Source organism: Rousettus aegyptiacus, unplaced genomic scaffold, assembly GCF_014176215.1.
Source record: "Rousettus aegyptiacus isolate mRouAeg1 unplaced genomic scaffold, mRouAeg1.p scaffold_m13_p_8, whole genome shotgun sequence".
In the NCBI taxonomy this organism is placed as follows: domain Eukaryota; kingdom Metazoa; phylum Chordata; class Mammalia; order Chiroptera; family Pteropodidae; genus Rousettus; species Rousettus aegyptiacus.
The window spans coordinates 15080497-15105128 of record NW_023416311.1 but is presented as its reverse complement, the minus strand read 5'-3'; the positions used below and the strand labels follow the sequence as shown (position 1 = coordinate 15105128).

Genomic DNA, 24632 nt, shown 5'->3' with positions numbered 1-24632 from the left:
GTAGAGAGCTGTGCCTACGGGTGCTACAACTGTTTGGGACCAGCATTCTAATGACTGTCTAGGCTTAACAGTCTAGAGGAAAGTGGGACAGGAATGGGGGATAAAGCAGGCTGACTCTCCTGCCAGGGGGTCCACAGCTCCTGTCCCACCCCTCCCCTGGGCTTAGAAATGCCACAGCCCAAATCAGCCCAGGCAGTGTGTGTGTGTTAGGCGTCTGAGGTCCATTCCTGCTCCTTGAGGATACTCAGTTCTATGATGCAGGGTTTCTAGGAGGCTTGCGGGTGATTTAGGGATGCAGTGTTGCTGCTCCTGGGGTCCATTCTAACTGTTTCTCTTGCAGTTGCCCGAGCTCCATGCTTGGGTGCAACTGTGGGCTCCTCTCACAGATACTCTGGGTGCTCCCTGTGACTGTGCCATGCACCTGCCCCTCTGGTCCCCACTGCTGCAGCCTTGGCTTTGCCTGCATCATCCTCTCCACAGCTACCAGGCTGTCCTAAGAAGGCTCTCTCATCATGACACTTTCATCCTGCCAGTCTCCACACTAATCTCTCTACCTCATCTTCCATCAAGGAACCCACCTCTCCCTGGATTGATGCAGGATTGATGGTTCCTTGATGAAAGATGAGGTAGATGTGCCTCATACATGTGCCTCACACCAGTCCTTCAGTCCTAAATACCTTTCTTCACACCCTTTTTTGTGGTATCAAAGGAGAAAAATGAAAAAAAAAATTTATAACATGTAGGCCTAAAAACAGCCCAGGACACCCTATAGTAGGGCTACTGAGCATGGTCCTCCTCCCACAACCCAGTGAATCCAACATGGGTGCAGCAACCACAGCTCCTGCCAATAAGTTGCAGGCCTTTCAGAATGTTTTCTGTTGGACAATGTTTAGGACCATAATCACCCCTAAGTTTATTTTTTATAACATGGAACTAAATGATAGTTTGAAGAATTTTAAAGGGAGTTAAAGAGCTACCGAAAACTATGTAGCATTCATAAACTTTGAGGACTGATAAAAGTGCAAATTCAAAACTGACCCAAATGAACCAAAGTAATGAAAACAAGTATTTTCTAAAACTGAATTCTAAGGGAACATAAAAGGCAGATTCATATGGAAATTTAGAAAACTAAGAAATAAAGAGTACATTAAAGGGAACTGATACTAAAGAAGAATGGAAAATTGTTTAAAGACCATGAGTGGCCCTGGAGCCAGAGGCCTCCTGCACACCCACGTCTGCGCCCCCCCTAAACTAACCCTGTACTCCTCTTTCCTCACTGTAGATGGACATATGTCAGTTGGTTTATATAACCTGCTTTTACACTTGCAATTTTGGCTTATTCTTTTTCATGGCAGTGAGTTCTGTAAGTTTACTACATACTGGGAAAACGAGCTCTTGTTTTTGTTTGTCTGAAACTTGACAGAGGCGGCGTGCATTAGGACTGTAGGTAGGTGATGGCCCACGATCCCCATCTTGTGTATGACTCGCAGACTGTGGTTATGTTCCCTTCCAGCCTTTATTTTCTGGCAGAATCACCATGTGTTAGGTACATCCTCCATAGATGGTCACTCAGTCCCCGACTGGCCTCCCGGTTGGTGGCTTCTCAAAGGGCCGGGTCTGGAATGGAGGACTGCCTTCCCTCCTTGCACCAGCCGGCTCTGGAAGATGCTGGTCGGATGGTGCCAGATGAAGGGTCAGCTCTGCCTCGAGTAGTGTCCATGCTCTGAGAAGCAGGTACTCAGGATGCCCCTGGTTGCACTGAAACCAAGACCTTGGCACCTAATCACAGCTGGCATCTCCCTCATGGATGGCGATAGGCCACCTTTCTGTCCATTCTGGGCAGCCTGGCGAGCCCAGCTGCCAACTGTCCTGCCGGTTTCCTGCTTCACACCCAGAGGAGCTCTGTGCCACATGTAAACATGGAGATGCTGCTGGGTGCTCTCCTCATGAGCCCATAGGGAAATTCAATCCCTGGATCAGCCGTGGCCCCTTCTGGGTCGGCTCTCCTCAAAGACCCTGCAGCTTGACTGCATAAGCTGCTGGACCCGCTCTTGGTTGGGACCTTGGGTTCTGGAGATTGGGGTTTGGCAATCACCTTAGATATGGATGTTCCAATGCTGATTCCTGGTGTGAGGGTACCGATACACCCAGTCCACATTGTGCCTTGATTTTCATATCCATCATAGAAAACAGTGATTAGAAATAAAGGTGCAGGATAAGATTAACTCGGAGGGAGATGACATCTGCCTGTGCACCCACTTGCCCTGCCCCTGCCAGGCTCCTCATGGCCCCTCATCCTCTGCGGGTGGCTGCAGGTGGGCGAAGCTCAGGAAGACTTGTTCCAGTGAGATCTGGCTCACAGAGTAGTCGTCCACTCTGTACTTCTCCTTGGCCTTCTCCAGGATACCAAAGACCTTAGGGAAGCAAAACAGAAAAGCTGCTGTTAACAAGCCCTGCTTCTTGGCTGGTCTGGGAGTTGTCTGGCCATAAGGAGTGGTATGGACCCCATGACCCTACCTCTGCCCAGTCAGCCCCTAGAGCTCCTGCAGGGTGAGTAGAACTCTCAGAGGGAGGAGTAGGTTGTGCTTGGTGAGCAGGTCCAGGGGCTGTTTCTCCTCTTTCCAGCTAGGAGTACGTCCTCACGCAAGCTGTGTTCCCTCTCTGAACTAGTTTCCTCTTTTGCACCAAATATTTTCAACTCAAATATTTTGGGTATAAACCCCCAAACCTAGCAGATATTAGGGTGAGTGTTAGAGCAGAAATTGTAAGTGATTATTCCTTGGAAAAATCCTAGAATCACCACAGAAGAAGGGACTTTCTGACTGCTGGAGGGACTTTCTCCAGCCACAGCTGAAATCCGGTGGGGCCCATGCTCACCTTCGCCCAGCTGAGGTTATCACCAGGCAGGTGGTAATGGACCATCCCTTGGTGCTCATCTTCCAGGACGCTGCCTGCACAAAAGAGAGACCTTGTCTCCATGAGGGCTGGGCTAGAGGGCTAGGGGAGGGTGACCTGGGCCCACAGAATCGTGATCATCATCCCAGGGGTCAGGGATGTGGGACTTGGTAGGGGTAAAGCTCAGATGCCTCTGTGCAGCCTCACACACCTTGGAAGGTCAGGTCTACAAATGCCTTGAACTGCTCCAGTGCCTCCTGTTGCCCGTTGCTCAGGACCTTGGCCCGTAGGGAGTAGCCGCTGCCAAATTTGCTCTTGAGGTGCTGTGGGCTGCCCAGGCACTTGAACTGACCCTGCACCATGATGGCCAGCCGGGTGCACAGGGCCTCACATTCTTCCATGCTGGGGAGAGGGAATGGAGGCCTGACACAGGGCTGGGGAATGGTAACGCCTGCCTTCCATGTCAAAGGCTCATGCAGGTTGGAAGGTATCAACACCCAGATCAGGGTGTTCCTCATTCCTTTGCTCCGAGTGTGGCCCACCTGGCAGCATTTGGGATTCTACTTCACAGATTCTATTCTAGCTACTGTCAGGTCTCTCTCCACCCGGCCCCTTCCAGCCCATCCCTCCCACAGTCCTCGTCCTAGCTCTTCCACTGACCCACAGAGACCCCAGAGCTACCTATGGGAGGTGATGATGATGGCCTTGCCGGATTCACGGGCCCTCGCCACAGTGTCCCAGAGCAGGCGCCGGGCCACAGGGTCCATGCCAGTGGATGGCTCATCCAAGAAAATGACCGCAGGCTCCCCAAGCAGGGCAATGCCAGTGCTCAGCTTCCGCTTGTTACCACCGCTGGAGTAGAGGGGGTGTAGGAGGGGACAAGGCTGATTATTAGTATGGGATCCCTGGGTCCCAGCAGAGGACAGGGCTCGGTGATTGCAGAGAGCCCCAGGTGAAGAGGAATGAGGGAGTGTGCCTGGAAAGTCCACCTTACAGAGCTGGAGGCCCCAGAGAAAGCTGTGCCTAGGGGGTTGGTCCACACACCCACGTGAAGCAGCAACACCATCAGTCTGCACCTAAGTGGTCGTGACATCACCTGTGGCTGGCCTTGCCTCCAGAAGGCAGGAGCCAGCAGGGGAACTCCTCTCATCTGGGAGCTCTGGCTCCCAACCTGTGTCTAGCTCCATGGTAAGGGAGACCCTGACTACCCTGGGAAGAGCCATGGGTCATCAGGTTGCAGGGGAGGGGCTGCGGCACAGGTGTACCTATAAGTCCTGACCAGCTTGTTAGCATGCGGCTCCAGGAGCAGGCCTCGAAGTGTGTTCTCCACATAGGCACTGATGTGGCGCTCAGGAATGCCCCGGAGCCGGGCATACATGATCAGTGTTTCTCGACCCGTCATGTGGTCCAGTAGGGCATCAAACTGGGGGCAGTAGCCGATCCGCTGCCGCACCTGGGGTTGGAACACAGCCAGAGAGGCAGCAGGTCAGAGGGAGATTCCTTCAGGTTTCTCCCAGTCTGTTTGTCCAGGGTGGTCCATCAGCAGGTGCATAAGCCCTGGCACCAACCATGGCCAAAGCTGGCCAAGCAGCACTTCAGCAGGGACACAGGAGGGGCTTGCCAGCTCAAGGAGCCCATGGGCAGCCACACTGCCCAGAATGAGGGGTCAGAGATGGGCCAGAGCCTTGTTCACTATGGGCGGTGTGGGGGCGGGTTGGTGCAAGAATGTATTGATTACATTAAGTGATCACCACATGTAATTATATGCTGGTGTATTACCCACTCATTCATTCATCAGATGTTTAACAACTAACATGTGCTAGGACTTTTCTTCCTTCTCCCTCTAATGAAAGAGAGGTTGGCTGGCAGCACCTTTGGGGAGGGGCATTGCCTGGTCAGATGGTCACTTCCAGCAGAGCCAGGGTGCTGCATGGCCGCCACTATCTCCCACTACCTTCAGCAGCTGGCAGGGGACAGGTGAGCCTCGAGTCTGTGGATTCCAGAGACCGGGTTTCTTTTCTTTACCCTCCTTGGAGTTCTTAGTCTTCCAGCATTTGTGTTTAATTGATCTGGGAATATTCTTAGCTATTACCTTGTCAGTAATTATTTTTCCCTCATTTCCTCCTTTCCTGCTGGAACTCAGATTAAATGTATTTAGGACTTCTCACCCTTTCCTCCATTTTCTAGATTACATTTATAGTTTTCTCTTTCCTACATATGTTTTCAGTCTTATTTAATTCTTCAAACACAGTGAACACAGCCGTTTTATAAGCTGGGTCTGGAGATTGCAAATCTAGAATGGTTGGCTTGTTTCTCCTGCAGGGCCCTCGTGTCTGCAGGTTCTAATCACAGGGCTTGTTCCTCTGTTTAATTGTGTGCTGCTCATAGGCTTTGAAGCACTATTTGGAAGGTTCTTCAAAACCTAGGATAAAGGCTTTCTTCCAGAGAGGGCATGCATTGAGATCTGACCCCTGCTGCCGGTTCAGGAGATGTGGCCACTCCCAGGGACAAGCTCTTCTTCATTCCTTTTTTTGCTCTGCTCAGTATATAGGCAATCTTCCATTCAATCCTCAGGGGTGAAGGAGCAAGAGGGAGGCCTCGTTCATCCTTATCCCAAGGGGCAGCCTTTTCGATTCAGCCCCATGTGGGGAAAGTCTCCTATTATACCCCCACCATGGGCCTTTGTTTCTACCCTCTTCATTCAGCAAGGCCCCTAAATCCACAACCACTGTGTCTGGAACACAGTGGCCCTCTGTGCCTCTCAGGACTCCTGAATTTCAGCCAGAGTTCCTCACCATGTTGAGTGCTCTTTCATGCTCTTACCAACATGGTTTGTCATTGATGTTTTATCTGGCTTTTGGTACTTGGTGGGATGCCTGGTCTGAACAGCCAGGGCACCATTATTGTAAATCTAGGTAAACAGACTGGAGAGAGCCTGTTCTTCCTAATGGGACAGCACGCTGTGAGCACCATGCCCTCCCAGGTCCACAGAAGTGGCTTCTCTGGGAGGCACCCAGTCTTGGCCCTGCAGCCAGTCCTGGGCCCTGCCAGCCAAGGGGGCCCTTATCTTCCTGTTCTCTTTCTCCTCCTCATCACTGTCTTAGCCCTCTCCCTGGTCATCGCTTCATCCTGCTGTCCCCTTGTGAGCAGAGATGAGCAGCATCTCTGTCTCCAGGGCGCCCCCTTCTCCCCACCTCCCTGGCGGCACCCACCTTCCCAATGTCTGAACTGATGCTGTAGCCCCCGACAAATGCATCCCCAGAAGTGATGGTCTCTTCCCCAGTCAGCATTTTGAAAGTGGTGGTTTTGCCAGCTCCGTTGAAACCCAGCAGTCCGAAGCACTCCCCTTTCTGGACTGCGAGGGAGATCTTGTCCACGGCAAGGAGGGGCACCCGCTGCTCATACACCTGCAAAGTCCCCAGTAGAAATCAAGGCAATGGGGAGGTGGGGAGCCAGCTTCCTGGTGTCTGGGGCAGACCAGAGGCCTGCAGAGGGTGTCCGCCTTACCTTGCAGAGCTCCTTGATGACCAGGGGAGTGTCCAATGGGGAGCACGGGCTAGGGGCCAGGATTCGGTTCCTCTCATCTGCTACGTCCTGGTCCTCTGGAAGTCCTGATGGCTGGGCATACACATCCATCTAAGTGTTTCAGGAAAAGACCATACAGGTGAGGTCCAGTCCAAGGAGTCCTTTTCTGTGAGAGAAGGGGCTGAGATCTCTGAGATGGCCCACCCAGCCCAGCCCAACTGTGCAGACTCAGGCCTTTTAAAAGTAGAGTTGGGGGGCCCTTAAGGCCTGAAATTAGCATTGAAGAGACACAAACTGCTTGAGGAACAACTGCAGGACTCATGGAGAAAACCAGGAAACTCAACTGAGGGATGTGAGATTTTAAATATGTGGACAGAAACTCCTCTTCTTAGAAGTCTTAATATTTTAGAGAAGCCAATTCACCCTGGGTTAATTTGTACATCCAATGTGTGGTGTCTGCAGGTTTCATTTGTTTGTTGGGACTAGATGTATGTGACAAATACCAGGATGCCTGGAAGTACTGCCTCTGCTGAGACCAAGAACCCAAGAGGACCTCAACACCCTTGAGGTTGTGAATCATGTGGTGCACATACCCCCTGGCCATTGCTGGCCTCTGAGGTCCTCCCTGTGGCCTGGCCTGAGCAAGTCTGGCCTCAATGGGAGACCTTCCTGGTACAGAGCTGCAGGAGCCACTCACCAGTGCCTGCCTCCTCCAGAAGGCACATATGCAGGTCTTCAGCCTCCATAGCAGGTCAGTCTCAATGAGGAAGAGCAGGGTGAGGTAGGCAAACCCTGAGACAGCCAGGGAGGTCACAAACCTGCCAACCCCTGGGGAGCTCCATGCATAGAAGTTCTCCTGGTACTGGATATCTGTGTGGGCAAGGGAGAGGGTGCCGCACCCTGTTTCTCCTAGCACTCCTCCTCCTCCACCAGGTACCAGCCTGAGTCCCTCTTGGCCCACCAGGTACCTATACCCTAGCTATCCACATGGAGACTGTGAAGGCATTGGGTCCATTCAACTTCCATGTTGTCACTGTCACACAGGGGCCCCAAACACTTCCCACATTTTGGGGTGGTTTCACATTTTAAGGTGCAGCTATGATAAGCGACCAAGTCATGCCCTTGCTCACTCACTCACACACACTTGCTTCCTCACTCTGGGACTTCACTAAGACATAAAGACAGGTAAGATGTGTCTCCCCATCCCCTAAGTCTGTCCTATGAAATAAAGTAACAGGAACAGAGCAGAGACTGAGTCTGCCAGGGGAACACGCAGGGCTCTGCAGACATGACAGCTGAGCTGCCAGCTAAAGACTGTTCAATACACAGAAAGGGTGTGTGGTGGGCTGAATGGTGCCCCCTAAAAAAACATATCCATGTCCTAACCCCTGGAACCTGTGAATGATCTTATTTAGATATAGGGCCTTTGCAGATGTAATTGGTTAAAGGTCGGCCAGGCAGGAAGGAGGAAGTGCATATCATTCCAGGGTGGTGGTGAACACACATCTTCTGAAGACCCTTCTTGTGCTCATGCCTGGGGTATCTTAGTGCTGAGACAAGGGACATTCCCTGACACACCACAGGCCACTGTCCACTCCAGAGCCTCCCCAGAAGACCCCCTTTATGGGGGAACAAGGCTCCTGGGGATTCCCTGGCTGGTCCCCAGGAGAGAGCAGAGAAAAAGGGGCTGCCTATGAAGGCCTGACACTCACTGTATTTCCTGCAGTAGTGGGCTGCCACCTCGGATGAGGTACAGTACCTCCTGGTCTCATAGTTCTCATAGAAGCTGCTGACCGCCATCCCCAGACAGTGGTTGGGCAGCACCAGGAACACATGGTCCAGGGTTCTAGAAAGTTCTTCTAACTTTACCGCTGTGTGGAGAATTCACAAACGAGTTAGCACTGTAGGAACATACCGCACTTGCCCCCAAGGACAGATTAAATCAGAGAAGGCAGGTTCCCGATGTTCCCTATGTAAAGTGTGTGGGTCAGGACACTCAGCTGGCATCTTCCACAGATCAGGCATTAGGCCTTCCTGGGACAGCACCTCCCAGCAGATGGCCCAACTGAAACTGTAAGGGGGAGGTGCTGCTGGAGCATGATCTGGTCCAGTGCCCAAATCAGTGCTACCCTGACCCTGAATTTTGGGGCAAAGAGGTTCTATAGGTACCCAGGTTGCCTGGGAGTGGGGTGCAGTCTCCAGGCTCCCACCTGGGATGCGCATGATGGTGACCATGAGGAAGGTGGCGATGCCTGACAGGATGTTGAATATGGTCAGCCTTGTGTAGGCAGTGGCTGCCCCCGAGAAAAAGAGGTTCATCAGATACATGAGGGGGATGATGGCCCAGCCGTAGAGCATGAGCAGCAGCAGGGCGTCGGCCACGTGGCCATCCCTTGTGAAGGCATGCACGTCGAAGGCTTTGAACACCACCTGCAGCAGCACAGAGAGGGGAGATTCACAAGCCCACAGAGCAATGCAGGAACCCAGACCCATCTGCTCCACAGGCTGAGTCATCCCCCATGGTGGCTTTCAGTCCTGGGACCCTTCCTAGGGTTCCCCCTTCTTCCTTTTGCTGATGGAGCCATCACCAGGGCACTCTGCTCCAGGGCCAACCAAAGAGATGAATAGGCTAGGGGCGTGGAGACTGATAAGGGGGGTTCCTGGCATTCCTGACCATCCTCTTGGAACCAGGGCTGAGCTGTCAGAATGGGCCCTGGGCTAGCTGAGGCCTGTGCAGGGGTCCCAAGGCAAATCCCCTGGATATGCAAAGGTCTCAGCACCAGCTGCGACTCTCACCAGCAGCAGCAGAGTGGGGACGAGGAAGGAGATGAGGTCCCACAGCAGAGCTGAGAGCCAGAAAGTGGCTACGTGGACTCCGCTCACAAATTGGATGTGCTTGGCCTGGACGGCCCTCTCACTGACTGCCAGGATGGAAAATGTGCTGGCCAAGAATGCCATGGCGAAGAGCAAGTTGAGGGCGATGTCAAATCCCTTCCGGCCCCTGCAAGAGGACAGGGCAGGTCAGGGACAGAGCACATGACGTCTGGGCAGCCAGGGGATTGATTCCTTCTTCACTACCATTCAAAGCATGTGATGCCGCGGCCCAGCTGCTAAAGGGGTTTAAGAGAGAATGCCAAAGTTGGAGGAGAGGGGGTCTCGGCACCGGGAAAATCCATCCCCTGCCCCACCAAAATAGCTCTCCCTCTGGACTTCCTGTCCCCAATGACAGCAGTGCTACTTTCCCAGTAGCTTTTAATCTGTCTCCTGTGCAGCCCAGTCCCCAAGGCACTCAAGTATCACTCTGCCTTTCCCACATCTGAGACTCCTCTGCCTGGTTCTCTCTGTTTTGCTCTTGTCAGACAACACCGTCAGGAGCCTGCATGGCCGCAGCAGCTCACTGCCACTGCCCACCCCACAAATGCATTGTATACTTAACATTTAGTAGCCAGCAACACCTTCTAGAAACTGGCTTTGACGGCATTATTCTGTTGCTTAAAAACTTCCTGAACATTTACATAAATGGCACTGAGACAACTGGATATTATTTGACCAAAAAAGGGGAATGCAGTACCGACACATGCTACAACATAGATAAACCTTGATAATGAAAGAAGCCACTCATGAAAGGCCACATTTTGTACGATTCCATTTGTATGAAATATTCAAAACAGGCAAATCCATGGAGTCATAAAGTAGACTAGTGGCTGCTTAGAGGTGGACAGAGGAAGGGGAATAACTGCCAGTGGTCACAGGGCGACTTCTGGGGATAATAAAATATTTAATAAAATTATACTCTGGTCTAATAGGTACATGAAAAGATGCTCATTTCCCTAATCATCAGGGAAATGCAAATCAAAGCCACAATGAGATATCACCTCACATTTGTCAATTGCTATTATGAAAAAGACAAGAAATAACAAGTGTTGGTGAGACTACGGATTAAAAGGAATGCTTGTGCACTATGGATGGGAATGTAAATTGGTGCAGCCACTATGGAAAACAGTGTGATGGTTCCTTAGAAAGTTAAACAGAGAACTACCATATGATCCAGCAATTCCACTGGATATTTATAGGAAGGAAACAAAAACACTAATTCGAAAAGATTTCTGCGCCCCCATGTTCATAGCAGAGTTATTTACAATAGCCAAGACATGGAAACAACCTGTTGTTCATTAACGAATGGATAATGAAATGAATAAAAAACGGATTAAAAATGTGATACACACACAAACATACATAATAGAATATTATTCAGCTATAACAAAGAAAGAAATCCTATCATTTGTGACAATATAAGTAGACCTAGAGAGCTAAGTGAAATAAGTCAGAGAACGACAAATACTGTAGGATCTCACTTATATGTGCAATCTAAACAGAACAAAATAGAAAAACCCAAAACAAAACTTACACAGAAAACCAATTGGTGGTTGCCAGAGGAGGGGACTGGGCAAAATGGGTGAATGGGCCGAAAGGTACAAACTTCTAGTTATAAAATACATAAGCCATGGGGATGCAGTGTGCAGCATGGCGACCGTAGTCAATAACATTGTATTTCATATATGAAAGCTGCTAAGGGGACAAATCTTAAGTTCTCATTGGAAGAAAAAAATTTAAATTTATAACTATATATGGTGATATTAACTAGACTTACTGTGATCATTTCACAATACAACACAAATCATTAAGTTGTACACCTGAATCCAACACAATATAAAAAATTATATTGTGGTGATGACTCCACAACTCTGTGAATATACTAACAAACATATGATTGTATAGTACAAACAGGGGGATTGTAAAGTAGGTGAATTATATCTCCTAAGCTGTTAAAACAAAAATGCCTGCTGCCTGTCTGTTTCTGGCATAGAAAGGAGTAAAAATGACTGCCACTGTGTCTCTGCTTTTGGGGTAGGGATGGGAGGTAGCTGAGAGAAAAGAAGACATGGTAAGGGCCAGGGCACAATCTAGAATGAGGGATGGAGATGAAATTGTCCTCCATTAATTAGCTGCACTGGAGTGATTATTCTCAAATTAACTGATTTTCTTAGCTTTCTCTAGATGGTTTCTAGAGTTTTGGGGGGTCTGTGACTGGGATGAGGGAGAGTCCTACATACATGGTGGCATGACAAGGCCTAAGGAGAAAGACATCTCCTGGCTCTCTAACTCAAGGCCGCCAAGGGGCAAGGATGCCGGACCTTGCTTAGTTCTGCTGTCCTTGCTCACACACATAGCCGGGGTGGTTCTGGGACCCCCTGGGGTCAGTGGCTGGTAGAAGCCAGGTACAGATTTGGGAAGACGACACTGCCACCCTCCAAATCCTCGGGAGCTCCCTGCAGGGACTTCAGTGCATGTGGGATGGGGTTTCACCAGCATATCTGCTGTCGAAAACAAGGGTGAGTATGAAGGGCTGAGGAAGATGTGGGGCAGGGATTCTCCCTGCCAAGAACAGGAAGCTTTCTGATGGCAGAAACTACGCTTTATTTACCTCTGTGGCTCTTGGTGGCCTCTGACATTACTGAGGGGGTTAGCCCTGAGGAATAGTCCTGATAGGAGGGGCAGAAGCCTGGCCTGATGGGGATGGAGTCCTGCCCCGGGGGTAAGGGTGACAGGGCAGTGCACATACTCATTGAACTGATCCTTGGCAGCCTGCAGCGCACTCCGAGGCTGGGGGTAGTTGGAGACTGTGATGGAGGCCCGAGGACCGCATAGCATCTTGAATAGGAGGTTGTCCACGATGGCTAGTGCAGTGGCCGGGGAGTGGTATGCCTGGTTGTTGAACAGGGTGGTGACGACTGTCCGCTCACCGTCATCCCCGAAGGATGCTGCCACCAGGCAACGCTCATTAAAGCCGCCCCCCTCCACTGAGGCCCTGAAAATCAGGAACTCCTCCAGGTCACCTAGAGGACAATGGCAGAGTCAGCAGCACAGATTACCAGTCCCCGTGGCCCATGCTCTGGGGAGCTCTGAAGGCCTAGAGGGACTGTGGAAAGGACAAACCACCTTCCACATGCACAGACACTGTCCGCGGGCCATTCCACCCTCTATATACACTGCCTGCTCTGGCTTTGCCTCTTACTCAGCTGTGAAATGGGGACACCGATGACAACTACACCACAGGATTCGAGGGTGAGTGAAAGGACAGGAACACAACAAGGAATCCTAGTACTGATAGTTATGATGGTTTCCATTGAAGCCTGTTGTCATTATACAAGGAAAAAGGTCAGATATACTTAAATACATGTAGTGATGTGGTTAGAACTAAAAGGCCCTGCATTTGACAAAGAAACAGGCAATCTGACCTTCCAGATTGACTCAGGCCAGGGTGTCTATGGCAGTTTCCTAATTTCTCCAGAGTCACCATGCACTATGAGAGCCCTGTAATTTTTGGGCTAGGCTGGGTGACAGCCAGAAAACAAGGCTGGAGGGTACATGGGGGTGACAAACAGGGGCAGCTACCATTGTTTGGGCTAGGCAGGGTCACAGTTGCTGGCGGGGCCAAGTGGAGACTCTGGGCTGCAGGAGCTCCGACCCAGCCCAGCCCTGTTCTAGGCTGCTGATACATTCAGCTTCTCTTAAAGGAGAACCTAATTCCTGCCAAGAATTTATGACCATTCCATATGCCAGATCTCAAAGCTGCTGGCCAGGAAGTAGGAGGGGAGCAGTAAAAAGAGAAAAGTTTCAAGCACAATCCATGTAACCAGAGCGTGATGCCTACTCTGAACCCGGGACAGTGTCCAACTGCCACTGCCAGGGATGCAAGGTAGTTTTGGTTTTAGGATGCTGAAAGAAAATACCATGTCACATTAACATATGTCGTGACCAGCCTAGTAAACAAAGAAAAGGCAACACAAAGATCAGCAAAGTTTCACATTTTGTTTGAATGGTCCTAAAATATACAACTTCAATAAATGACTGCCTGGACAAAGTTTTAGCCCTAGAGATGCTCCCTTGCGTCTCTCTCTGACTCAGTGCAACAATGATGGGGTAGAAGAAAAACAGGAGTCCTACTGTGCACAGGGCAGTGAAGAACTAACAACCCCAAATGTCCGCAGGGCTCTGATGGCATGGCTCGGTCCCTGAGCCCCCAAGGATACTCCTTACCCAACACCTCTCGAGGCTCCTGGCCCTCAGCCTGTAGCATGTCCTTCAAATGCTCGGACAGCTGCTGATCCAGCCGAGAAGTCCCGGGAACCGAGAAGGGCATGACAGTTCTGCCATACTCTCCCAAGGTCAGCTTCAGCATGGGATCGTCGAAGATCTCGGAGGAGTAGTTGATGGCCAAGAGGGCCAGGGTAATGCATGTCACGGGGACCAGGACCTGGGCCACCACCATCTTCCATTCCCGCCAGCTGTATGTGACCTTCTTCAGGAACATGGCCCAGAACTGCTGGCAGTAGAGGGTGAGCTGTAGCAGAGGGGACAAGATAATGTGAATGTCACTCTGGAGCCAGTGCATGACCAGCAGCAGGCACAGTCCCTGCATACGCCTGGGGTCTTCAGCGGATGTTTGTGCCCTGGGGCTCCTGGGCTTCTAGCAGGGCTCAGTTAAGGACATGTAGGACATATATGTACATATCCTTGCAGGTACCAATGTGGGCCTTGGGGGTCTCACAACAGGCAGGGCAGGCACTGTTTCCTTGTCATAGGACATTAGGGGACTGGATGCAATCCTACAGGGAAGCTAAGGCCTCTGCCTCCCCCTACTCCTGGCAGTAGGACCCCAGCTGCGCTTGGAGATGGACAAATTTCCCCCAGCTGCCTGTGTTCCCCAAACTTACCCCTTTACTGTTCTCTAAGTGTGGGGAGCATCAGGCCCTGAGTCAGGTCGGCAGGGACCAGACCTCACCCAGCTCTACCACACGCTGGCCATTCAACGTTGGCCAAGGCCTCAGTGTCTTGTCTATAAAACAGAGCCAGTGCTGCCTCTACCTCATCAAGTACTAGCACACACTAAGCTCTCAGTGAAGGGAGCACTGTTTGCATTATAAGCAAACATTTGCTCTTGTCCGTGAGTGGCCTAGTTAGAACATTAAGAAGTTACAATTGTTCGATTAAAATGTTCTGAGATTTCCTTCTCCTTGTCAACTCATGGGAGCATGAGCTGTAATCTGCCCTCTTCCCAGGGCACTGACCCTCCTGAAGCCAAGTCTTCCCCCGTGGACTCTAACATAGGAGGTTTAGGGGTCTCCCAATCTTCCTGTGCTGGCCAGCCCCAGCCCCAGTGCTCACCCCAGTGTTGAGCTTGACAGCAGTACACTCCTCCTCGATCAGGGTGCCAATGCCATCGGTTGGGTCCATTGTCCCACACAGGTTGCTGTCCACTGCCCAGTCGCTCGCCCGCCTCTCATGTTGATACTGTAGGGCAGGCAGCTGGATGGCCTGGATGTCCATGCTGGTGTCTACCAGCTTACCGACCCTGTACCAAGACACAGGAGGCCTGGTTGTGACTTAGCTCCCCAGGGAGGGAGAAGCTATTGTTCCACCAAGAAGGGAAGCAGAGATGAAAATAGGGTGACTGTCAGAGGCACTAAAGTAGAATGACATCGGCTTCATCAGTTGGTTAGTTCATTCATTCATCAATAAATATCTCTGGAAGACCAGCTATTGTAGCCAAGCAAAGTCCAGGAGAGAGACACGGCAGACAGGGACCCTGCCCATGGGGAGCCCAGTCTCATGGGGAGACTGACCAAGGTCAGTATTTATGACCAGGCTTTCTTTCCAGAGGGGCAGGACAGGGCTTGGGGCATGACACTTGCACTGTGTTTAAATATACTTAATTTGTTGATTGCTCTAAGCTGTGGGTCCTCAAGGAAAAACATCTACCTAACATTCTATTTTTGTATTTCTAGTTCTTAGCACTGTATCTGCCAAATAAGCATTCAGCAAATGTCTGATAAATCTGTCAGTCATCTCGAGCTCACCTCTAGTTCTGAGGGTCTGAATGCTAAATTTTACATCTTTATTATGGATGGAGGCATGCTCTGGATTACTATCTAAAGCTGAGAGGAGCTTAGCAAACCCATTGCTGCCATGGTGCTTCCGGGAGGGCCCCCTGGAAAAGTGTACACATTCCCAATGAGATGGGAGCACAGCTGCCCTTTGCTTTCCAAATTGCTGCATGTGTCAGAAACCTCGTTGGGTTAATAACAGAGTCATGATTCGAATTCGGGCTCTGACAGCCAGCCCACTGCCCTGCTCCTGCCTCAGGCATAGGTTCGAGGTTCAAGGTGATAATCAAGAGAACTGCTTTATCATTATGCTTTAAAAAAATTATCCTCATCGCTGAGTCCTAGCCTGATGAAAATACACATTTACTGACCTTAAGAATACTTCCTCCATTGTGGTGACAGAGGCCCCAAAGCTAGCGATGCCCAGCTCTTTCTGCTTCTTCTCTAGTTTAGCAAAAAGACTTTCAAACCTGAAAAATGACCCCAGAAGATGAGTTGCTTCTCAGTGATTTTCCAGATAATTCATTCTTAAATATACACCTCTGTGCAATATGGGGGAGGGGCAAAGGAAGTGAGCTCCTTGAAATGCTATTTTTTAAAAAATAAAAGTTGGGTTTTGTTGCCTGCTTTATTTTCCCCCATATAACATTTTATGAATTCTTTGGCCTGTGAGGCAGTCTTTGATAGTATACACTTACATGGGATCACAAAACCAACCAAAATATTCATTTGATCACAGGGCAGGGAATAACTTTCTAAGAAGAAATCACAAGGAAAAAGACATGACCCATGTAAATGTAAAATATCTGCATGGGGAAAACAATCCCACAAAATTAGGCAACAAGAAATTGGAAAAAGTTGCAACAAAAAAAAATGGTTCCTCTCAGCTCAGCTGCACAGGGAGGCCTGGCAGCCTGGACTCAGAAAGCAGATTCACCATGCCCTGACTATCACAGGCCCAGGAGCTGAGAGATGCTCACTGGTCAAGCCTGACAGGTGCAGGGGGGATGACCCTAAGCACGGAACCCTTAAGACCCACTGAGCCCTCTCCTGTGCGTTCTCTCTGGGATGCGTACCTGTGAGTGCTCTCCTTTGGAAGAATGAACGACAGCTCTGCTCCAGCACTGCTCTCCAGGGTGGCATTGGGGACGTGATGGTGGACCAGCTGGGAGATGCTTTCGGGGTTGCAGTGAGGCTCCTTCACCAGAGTCATGTGGTAGCCTGCACCTGGAACACAGTGGAGCCCCACGTGAGGCTGTCTCCCAGATCTCCTGGACCAGCCAGGGTCCTCAGATTCACAACCTGGGCAAGCTCATGGGAAAGGGGTTAGAGCAGGAGACGGATGGACCAGAATGAACACATCTCAGAGCTCCTCAATGCTATCCTGAAGGTCTTGCCCCCTGCTCTCTAGCTGAGAAGAGATGCCAAAAAACTTGGGTGCTAAGCATGGTAAGGAGGTGAAACCCAAGCCAGACTTTGGACTTCAAGTCTCAGAGGCTACAGTAAATACTGTCCCCAAGAACTATTCTCCCCAATTTCTCAGTAATGGACCCTAGGATGAAGGCCACTCTCTTCAGCCCACTGCCCCCACCCCAGCCTGATGGTGACTACACTGGGTCACCATGTGCTTGACACGACTGTGTGCTAGGCAGGGGAAGCTGCAGAAGCAAGGTGTGCAGTTCCTGGGGTGTCTAAGAGAAAGAGTGCTTGTCTTCTGTCTTTGTCCTCCCTATTGGATGAACATGGATGGGACCTGGCATGGCAGCACCATGCTGGACCATGAGCTGCCCTTGAGAAGGGATGCCATACCAACATAGCAAAGAAAGTCCTGATTCCACATGCAACCTACTAGCCCTGAACCGTGCTGCGGACCATGCTGGTTTGAGAGCTACAACACTGGCAAGCATGCTTGGCCTCTTCCAGGGCAGTGCTGTTCTCAGTGGCCCTTGTATTCACCTGCTATTTCATTGGCTATGACTGATGGTCATTCTAACCAAATCAGGACTATCGGTTCCCCCCCTTCTTAATTCTCACAATCCCCTCTGCCTGGGACCTTGGGTCTCTACCCAGAGGCTACAGACAGGAAGTCTAGAGAAGGCCTGTCCCTGCCTGATCTCAGGGGCCCTTCACGAAAGTTAATAGTGGGCACTTCCATCAGCACAGTGGGCCAGTGACACTGACCCTGTATGGAAGGGAGACTGGGCTGCCCTCCATGTTTCCCACCCTTGGCCACTCACCATATTTCTGTTTAAGGAACAGCGATGACCCGCAGCACTGCAGCTCCCCCTTGGCCATGATGGCGATGCGGTCCCCTAGCAGGTCGGCCTCGTCCATGAAGTGGGTGGTCAGCAGGATGGTGCGGTCACTTTTCTGCTGCTGAAGAAGGTCCCATATGGCCCTCCTGGAGATGGCGTCCATGCCCGAGGTGGGCTCGTCCAGCATCAGCACCTGGAGGGCGGAGGAATAGCCTTGTGCACCGGCCCCAGCTGGCTGTGCTGTCGGTCCTGTGTGGCTAGATTTCCATGAGGATGCAGCAGTACCACCCTCACCAGACTGCCCATTTAAGGCGTCCGGGACCAAGGTGCCTGGGCTATAGGGACAGCAATCAGCCCAGGCTGAGTGAGAGCTAGAGGGTGATGACTCTGGGCCGCGTTGCCCCAAGTGTTTGTCTACTGCATGTGGGGGCCCTGACCTGTGTCCTTCAGGAGGCCAGACCTGCTGCCCCGTACCTTGGAGCCTGCGATGAGGGCGATGCCGATGGACAGCTTGCGCTTCATTCCCCCGCTCAGGAACCGGCACCGGGAATCCCACTTGTCCTCCAGATTGAGGATGTGCAGCATCTGTTTGACTTCTTCGGGGCACTTCTGGCGTGACAAGCCTTTCAGCTGAAACAGCAGTGGGCAGAAAGATTTGATAGGAGCTTCCGATGCCTGTCCAGCAAGCACCTAGGCCTGGCATTGTCCCATCTCTTCATGTGCTGGCCTCCAACTCCTGACTTCCCTCCTACCTCTCCTACTCCGGGGGTGTGGGAGGGCTTGTGGGAGCAGGTTTTGGTTTGCTAGGAGGCTAAGGGCTCAGCTGGCTGTCTCAGGAACCCAGGCACACACGCTACAGAGCAAGCAACAGTAATAACAACCTCCAAGTCCTACCCCCCACCGGCTCACCTGAGCGTAGAAATACAGGTGTTCTGCAACTGTCAGGTTGTCAAATAAGACATCGTGCTGCGGGCACAGGCCCAGGCTCCTCCGGATCTGAACCATGTCTTGTGAAATTTCATACCCGTTGATATAGGCCCGCCCACTGGTTGGGGGAAAGAGACCTACAGCCAAGTAGAAGACCCCAGAGGGCTAGGTTCAGCTGGGCATCCTGCCAGTCTGCATGGGGAGTCATGCCTTGCCAGGTCCACACGATCTTGCCTCGTTTCACCCAAGGACCTGCCTGTGAGTGGGTTTGCCAGTTACCCCACTCTGGCCATGGTGGCCACATGGCCCCTCACCTGTGAGCATGGAGAGGGTGGTGGTCTTCCCTGCGCCATTGTGGCCCAGCAAGACAGTAATCTGCCCCTCGTACAGGTTTAGGTTCAGGTCTCTGACAGCTGCCTTGCTCTTGTTTCCCACTCTGAACACCTGCAGGAAAGGCAGATGCCCCTTGGGAATTCATTCCATAGGCCCCTCCCACTACCCTCTGGAATAAACACTGAAGATTTTAGAGGGGACCATGCCCACTTAGCATACAAGGTGGGAAGTTTTAGGCAGAGTGCTGATTGAAACCCATGCTGCCTCCAGCTGTTCTCTGGTTTGCCTTCCTCCTGCCCCAACAGGTCCCCTGATACCCACAATATCTGGAATCGAAGACACATGAGTTTGAGGCATCACCATGCAGCTAGCACAGCAAGCATTCACTACAAAGCTGCTGAGAGGTGAAGTCTGGGTGCAGCATGTATAGCTGATTCGACCCCGAGTCTCCCAGTGGGGCCTAGGGACGCAGAGCCCAAAGGGTGGCCGGTGCCTGGGAGAGCTGGTCAGAGAGCAGTCCTGGGGATCCAGGGGCAACAAGCAAGGCCCAGAGGATGGTCACCGGCTTGGAGAGAGCACTGGGCAAGGAGGCAGGTCTCACCACATGTGATCCTGCAGTCCCCTGCCCGTCCCCACAGGGTGTGGCACCTTAGATACATGCTTGATCTTGATCCCAGCCACTAGGTCCTCTGGCTCAGCTTCAAAGTACTCTGTCCTGAGGGCTTTCTCAGGGTCATAGTCTTCTTCCTCTTTTCCTAAAACCGTCCTCGGGCGCCCGCACCAATAGGAGGGCTAGGATGGAAATCAGATGGGTCTCAGAAGGTGATTCATGTTGGTTCATTATGTTTGTGACAAACAGAGCAACAACTAAAGGACATGCTTAACATAAGCAACAGCTGGTCCTTGGTTTTCCCAACATGGCCCGCTCTGCAGAGGAGACTGCTGCTTAGGGCCCGAGGCTGGGTCAGGATCCAGGATAGCCCCTCACTCTTTGCCCCTGGGAAAGCCCTCGGCCTTAGCTTCCCAATCTGCTATGTGGCATAATGGCAACTCAGGCTTATTGGAGCTTGTAAACTAAGCAGGAGGAACTAAAGGGCTGGGCCTCTCCATCTAGAGGATGACACTCCACCCTGTCTAGATGACGGGACAACCACCGGTCCTCTGTCTAGCCATCACAGCGACTGGCTGTGTGAGGGGTAAGAGTATAATCACAAACGGCACACACTCCCTACCCTCGAGGGTGGCCTGTGGGCACAGGTAACACAGGGGTGCGGACAGGGCCATAGAAAAGGTGAGAACCGAATCCTGGAAGAATGGACCCCAGAAGTAAGCCTGAGGGTGGAGAATTTGTTTAACCCACAGCTGAATTCTCAGTATATTTCCATTACCTGGAATAGCTCTGGCACACCAGGATCCACTGGTGTTAAGGGACACATTTCTCACATTTTAAGTTACTTCGAAGTCAGACTGTGTCTTAGAAATCATGGAATGCCATAGTTGAACTGTATCGTTCTTTTTTTAGTGATAAAGTAATGGTACCTCTAACAATCCACAGCATTTTAAATTTGATAAAATACATAATGGCTGCTTGATAAATATTTGTTGAATCAGAGAATGGACACTGGCATGGCCCCTCACTGAACATCAACAGGGAATTAGTTAAGCATCTGGTGGGACATCTGCGGAATACTGTTCAGTCATTAAAAAATAGTTTATTTTTTAAAATGCATAACTTAATGTAAACATATTTATAAATAAAATGAAATTTATAAATCTAAAAGTATATTTATAAACAGATCTATATATATATGTATTTAAAATATCTAACATATACTATTAAAAGAAAGTTAAAAGAAGCAAGTTTTAGGCATTTTAAAATATGATCCTCTTTCTTAAAAAACAAATTTACTATATATGTTATATACACATCGTGTATCTTGAAGGATAGTTAGTTCACGCATAGAAAAAAACCGAAGAACTATACACTGGACCGTCAGCAGTGTTTGTCTCTGGGTGGTGAGGCTGTGCTGTAAATTCCAGCAATATAATCATTTTTTACAAGAAGCTGTATTACCTTGTAGGCAGAAAACCCAACAAGTGACAAGAAAGTGAGGCCATGAGTGGGGGTGTGCTGAGGCCGTGGACAGTAGGCCAGAGCGAGCTCCTTCCCTTGGACCCTAGAGTGCAGGAATTGTCTCGGGCAGCGGCAGGGTGGGGGTAGGGTGTGGGGGTCTCAGGGCCTTTAGGTGACACTGCTCACTGACCACGCAGGAACCTCTATCACAGCCTGATTAAGCATCATGTGTCACAGACTGGAAGGGACCTGGAGTGAATGCTGGGAACACCTGCTCCCCCATGGAGGTGGCCAGAATGAGGAGCAGGGGCATCCGTACTCACCATGATGAAGAAGTACCAGGGCTGCGGCACACCAAACTGCCCTGGGAAGACAGCCTCCACATACCAGGTCACCAGGCCATAGAGGATGGAGTCCAGCAGCAGCATGCCCAGCACTTGCCCAAAGGAGAAGTCGTCGTCCACGTTGACGGGACTTAGGAGGTCTTGCCACTGGATGCCTGTGCCTGGAAGACACATCAGGAAATGGACCTGAGATGAACCCACAGCCCTCGGTGGCACACCTGCGTGTGTCACTACCAAGTCAGCATGACTTCTCCATTCTTGCTTTTATAGCAAACCTGATGACTTTCCTCAGGTCTTCAAGACAAGAATAAGTTACAAAATTGATGTTATAGAACTAGCAAAAGCTCATTAACTGACCAGACAGGCTCACGTTTGATTTATGACATAAACGCATATATCCATATACATAATACATGTATACATATACACATATGCACACACATACATGTATATGTGATTTGGGGTAAGCCTAACACTGGAGCAGTGTACATTTCATACAAGTTTTTTTAAAAACGGAAATACTCTGGACACATAAAAAGCTCTATTTAGTGTCATTCATAGTGTTTTGTCTTCTCTCTCTTTTGCAACAGCACAGTCTAAATGATGCTCGAAGATTCTGTGTAGCCAGACCACCTTTTGTCAGCTTGAGGCGGCTGCTCTCTGACCTTGGTCAATGTTCACTTTCAAACAAATAGAAATTTGTCTGTTTTAAGAAAATTCAGTATAGAAATTTGAAAAACAAGAGGTATCATATCATTAGTCTTCTTTGTAAATGGCTTTTTAAAAACTATTTGAACCCCGGAAGAGACTGTGTATTTAAAAAGTCTACAATTTATTACATACTTCTAAACATGGAAAAAGCATAAATTTAAGAGTTAAAGTGTTAGAAGACATTGCCAAGTGAAGAAAAAATTCTAAAGATAAAGCTACACTGAAGGTTCCTGTGGCTACCCACCTGCTTCTTTTCACAGACTCACAACCAAAAAGCTACAACTAGAAATTGCATAAAAGAAATGGGAGTGTTCATTTGGAAAAAGAGAACATCTAGACAGGGCTGGGCCCAGGTGGTCTGAAAATACACACTGGTCAGTCATTTAGAAGGGAGACTGCATTTCATCTCCTGCTAGTGGAGCCAGCACAACATGCAGCAGCTCCGGGGAGACAGATGGCACCATGCCAGCCTCACAGATATTTATTTACCTGAACCCCTTGTGCCTTAGAACCAGAGCAAGCAAGAGAGGCGGGGCCTTCTGTGGGAGGCATCTGAGTGATCACAAATGAATGGGGCCTTCTTGTAAGTGGTGAGCTCTCTATCTCTAGAGACTCCCCAACAGGTGAGGGATTAAGGGTTACACTAGGGGCCCTCTCATCTCTTTAGAAGACCAGGCTCCACTGCCTGAAAGCTGAGTGGCTACTTCGGGTTTTGCAAAGTGGGCACCCACAGGCCAAAGTCAGCCCAAAGAAGTGTTTTACTTGATCCTCATATTTTAAAAATATTTTTAAAATCAGTAAATTTCATGAAAATCAAGAAAACAATATTCTTGTTTCTTTCTCAGGCCTCCCTATCTTATCACCGATTATTGCAGGCTTCCAAGGAACAGAAAGTAGGGAGATGCTAATTGCACCATATTACCGAGAGCTAGGGTTGGATCAAAACCCACGGACTTTGAGACCTTGGGTGTGATCATTCTGAATGCCTCTTGAGGCAGGCAGAGATTCAGAGGAAATTGAGTGGAATCTCATGTTGGCAGGTGCAGATGCTCACATCTAGTGTCTTCCTGCAGTAACAGCTATTTCCAGGCAAATGCTCGTGAGAATTCAAAGGCAGGACTACACACTGGCCAAGTGGTGGCTGATACTGAGGCCCTGTTTCCAAAGGCATCGCTCACTTAGCTGTCCAGATGGTCTGTTTATTACTAGAGGTGAAAGTGACTCTGCTTGGACTCTCTCTGCGTGTAACTAATTACCAAGGGCAGATTGTGAAAAGGAAAATACACACCTTTTGCTTCAAATTTTCCTATAAGCTGGGCTCCCATCGCCATGGCAACATTGGACAGGAGACAGGAGAAGAGCTTCTGGCTAAGAGTCATCCAGTTGTATCGAGGAGCAACGAAGAAGTAGGGGATGTATGTAAAGAAGTATAGAAAGCCTCCGACAGCTGCTGCCATGTTGGCTACAGATAAAGAGAAGAAGACAAGTGTGAAATTATGCAAAAGACTTGTCTAAGTGTGTCAGAAGGGAGCCTGTGCTCCATCCAAGGGACCCTTCATGGGGCAACTGCCTGATTCCTTCCCCGCATAAACCTTCAGTGCGAGGACACAGACGTTGTGCTGGGGAACTCCAGCCTTGGTCTGTGGCCTCTTGTCTTGTCAAGTGCTTGCGCCCTAGGGAATGTGACCCTGCCTGGGGCAGTACATGTTCTCCTCATTCCGGGACCCCACACTGACTTCTCCACCCTCTTCTGCAGACTTCCCCTCCAATTGCCTTGACATCATACACCTGACATGACTAATACTGAGCATCTCCAGCCTTGCTTCTCACCTGGTCTGCCCCTCTCATTCACTTGTTCATCCCACAGATACTCACTGAGCACCTACTCCGTGCCAGGCCCTGTTTCAGGCACCAGGGAGACTGCTGCAAACAAAACAATGCACCCCCCACCCCGAGTTTATATTCCAGTGGGGACACAGATAGTAAATGAATGACTAACAAGGCACAGATTGAGGACAAGACGTTCCCTGGACCAGGAGCTGTGACTATGATGAGGTAGCCAAGGAAGGCTTTGATGATAAGGTAACCTGAAAAAAGCAAGACCAGATTGTGGAGGTGTGGGGAGAACAGCATGGCTTTAGTCCATGCTGGTGGCCCTCAAATGCTTTGGTCTCAAGGCACCTTTACTCCCTTAAAAATTATTAAAGATGTCAAAGAAAATTTGTTTAGGTGGGTTACACAGATAGACAGACAGACAGATAAGACAGATATTTACTGTATTAGACATTAGTACTAAGAAAATTTAAAACTATTTAAGAATAAAAGTAAACCCATTATAAGTTAACATAAATATTTTTATGAAAAACAACTCCATTCCCCACAATTTAGTGAGATAAGCACATTGTATTACATTTTTGAAAACCTCTGTCACATCTGACTTAACAGATTATAGCTAGACTGTCCTATCTGCTTCTGCATTTACTCTGTTGTGTTACATTGTTTTGGGTGAAATGAATGGAGAAATTGGATTCACATAGATAAGTAGTTGGAAAGGTAGGGATATTTAATAGCCTTTTGGATATTTGTGGATATTCTTTTTTGACACTCTACCATTTAACAA

General features: G+C 49.8%; 1 protein-coding gene across 3 annotated transcripts in view; it reads right to left on the bottom strand.

Annotated features, from left to right (window-relative positions):
- Positions 1–1497: 1497 nt before the first annotated feature.
- The window catches only part of LOC107506041 (ATP-binding cassette sub-family A member 3), a 39948-nt gene continuing 16813 nt past the window's right edge, over positions 1498–24632 (bottom strand). For 2 of the 3 annotated variants that reach the window (XM_016136506.2, XM_016136507.2), the window contains exons 11-33: positions 23301–23474; positions 21281–21462; positions 19532–19675; positions 18865–18994; positions 18533–18687; positions 18098–18253; positions 17606–17816; positions 16445–16595; positions 15740–15838; positions 14650–14836; positions 13522–13825; positions 12044–12317; positions 9217–9421; positions 8631–8850; positions 8133–8291; positions 7118–7290; positions 6403–6531; positions 6108–6302; positions 4161–4348; positions 3577–3747; positions 3107–3297; positions 2878–2951; positions 2283–2414 (exon numbers count right to left, since the gene is read on the bottom strand). In XM_016136506.2, the coding sequence (XP_015991992.2) occupies positions 2283–2414; positions 2878–2951; positions 3107–3297; positions 3577–3747; positions 4161–4348; positions 6108–6302; positions 6403–6531; positions 7118–7290; positions 8133–8291; positions 8631–8850; positions 9217–9421; positions 12044–12317; positions 13522–13825; positions 14650–14836; positions 15740–15838; positions 16445–16595; positions 17606–17816; positions 18098–18253; positions 18533–18687; positions 18865–18994; positions 19532–19675; positions 21281–21462; positions 23301–23474 (4004 nt within the window). Of the gene's footprint in view, positions 2415–2877; positions 2952–3106; positions 3298–3576; positions 3748–4160; positions 4349–6107; positions 6303–6402; positions 6532–7117; positions 7291–8132; positions 8292–8630; positions 8851–9216; positions 9422–12043; positions 12318–13521; positions 13826–14649; positions 14837–15739; positions 15839–16444; positions 16596–17605; positions 17817–18097; positions 18254–18532; positions 18688–18864; positions 18995–19531; positions 19676–21280; positions 21463–23300; positions 23475–24632 lie in introns of all 3 variants that reach the window. The other variant, XM_016136508.2, reaches the window with a different exon arrangement.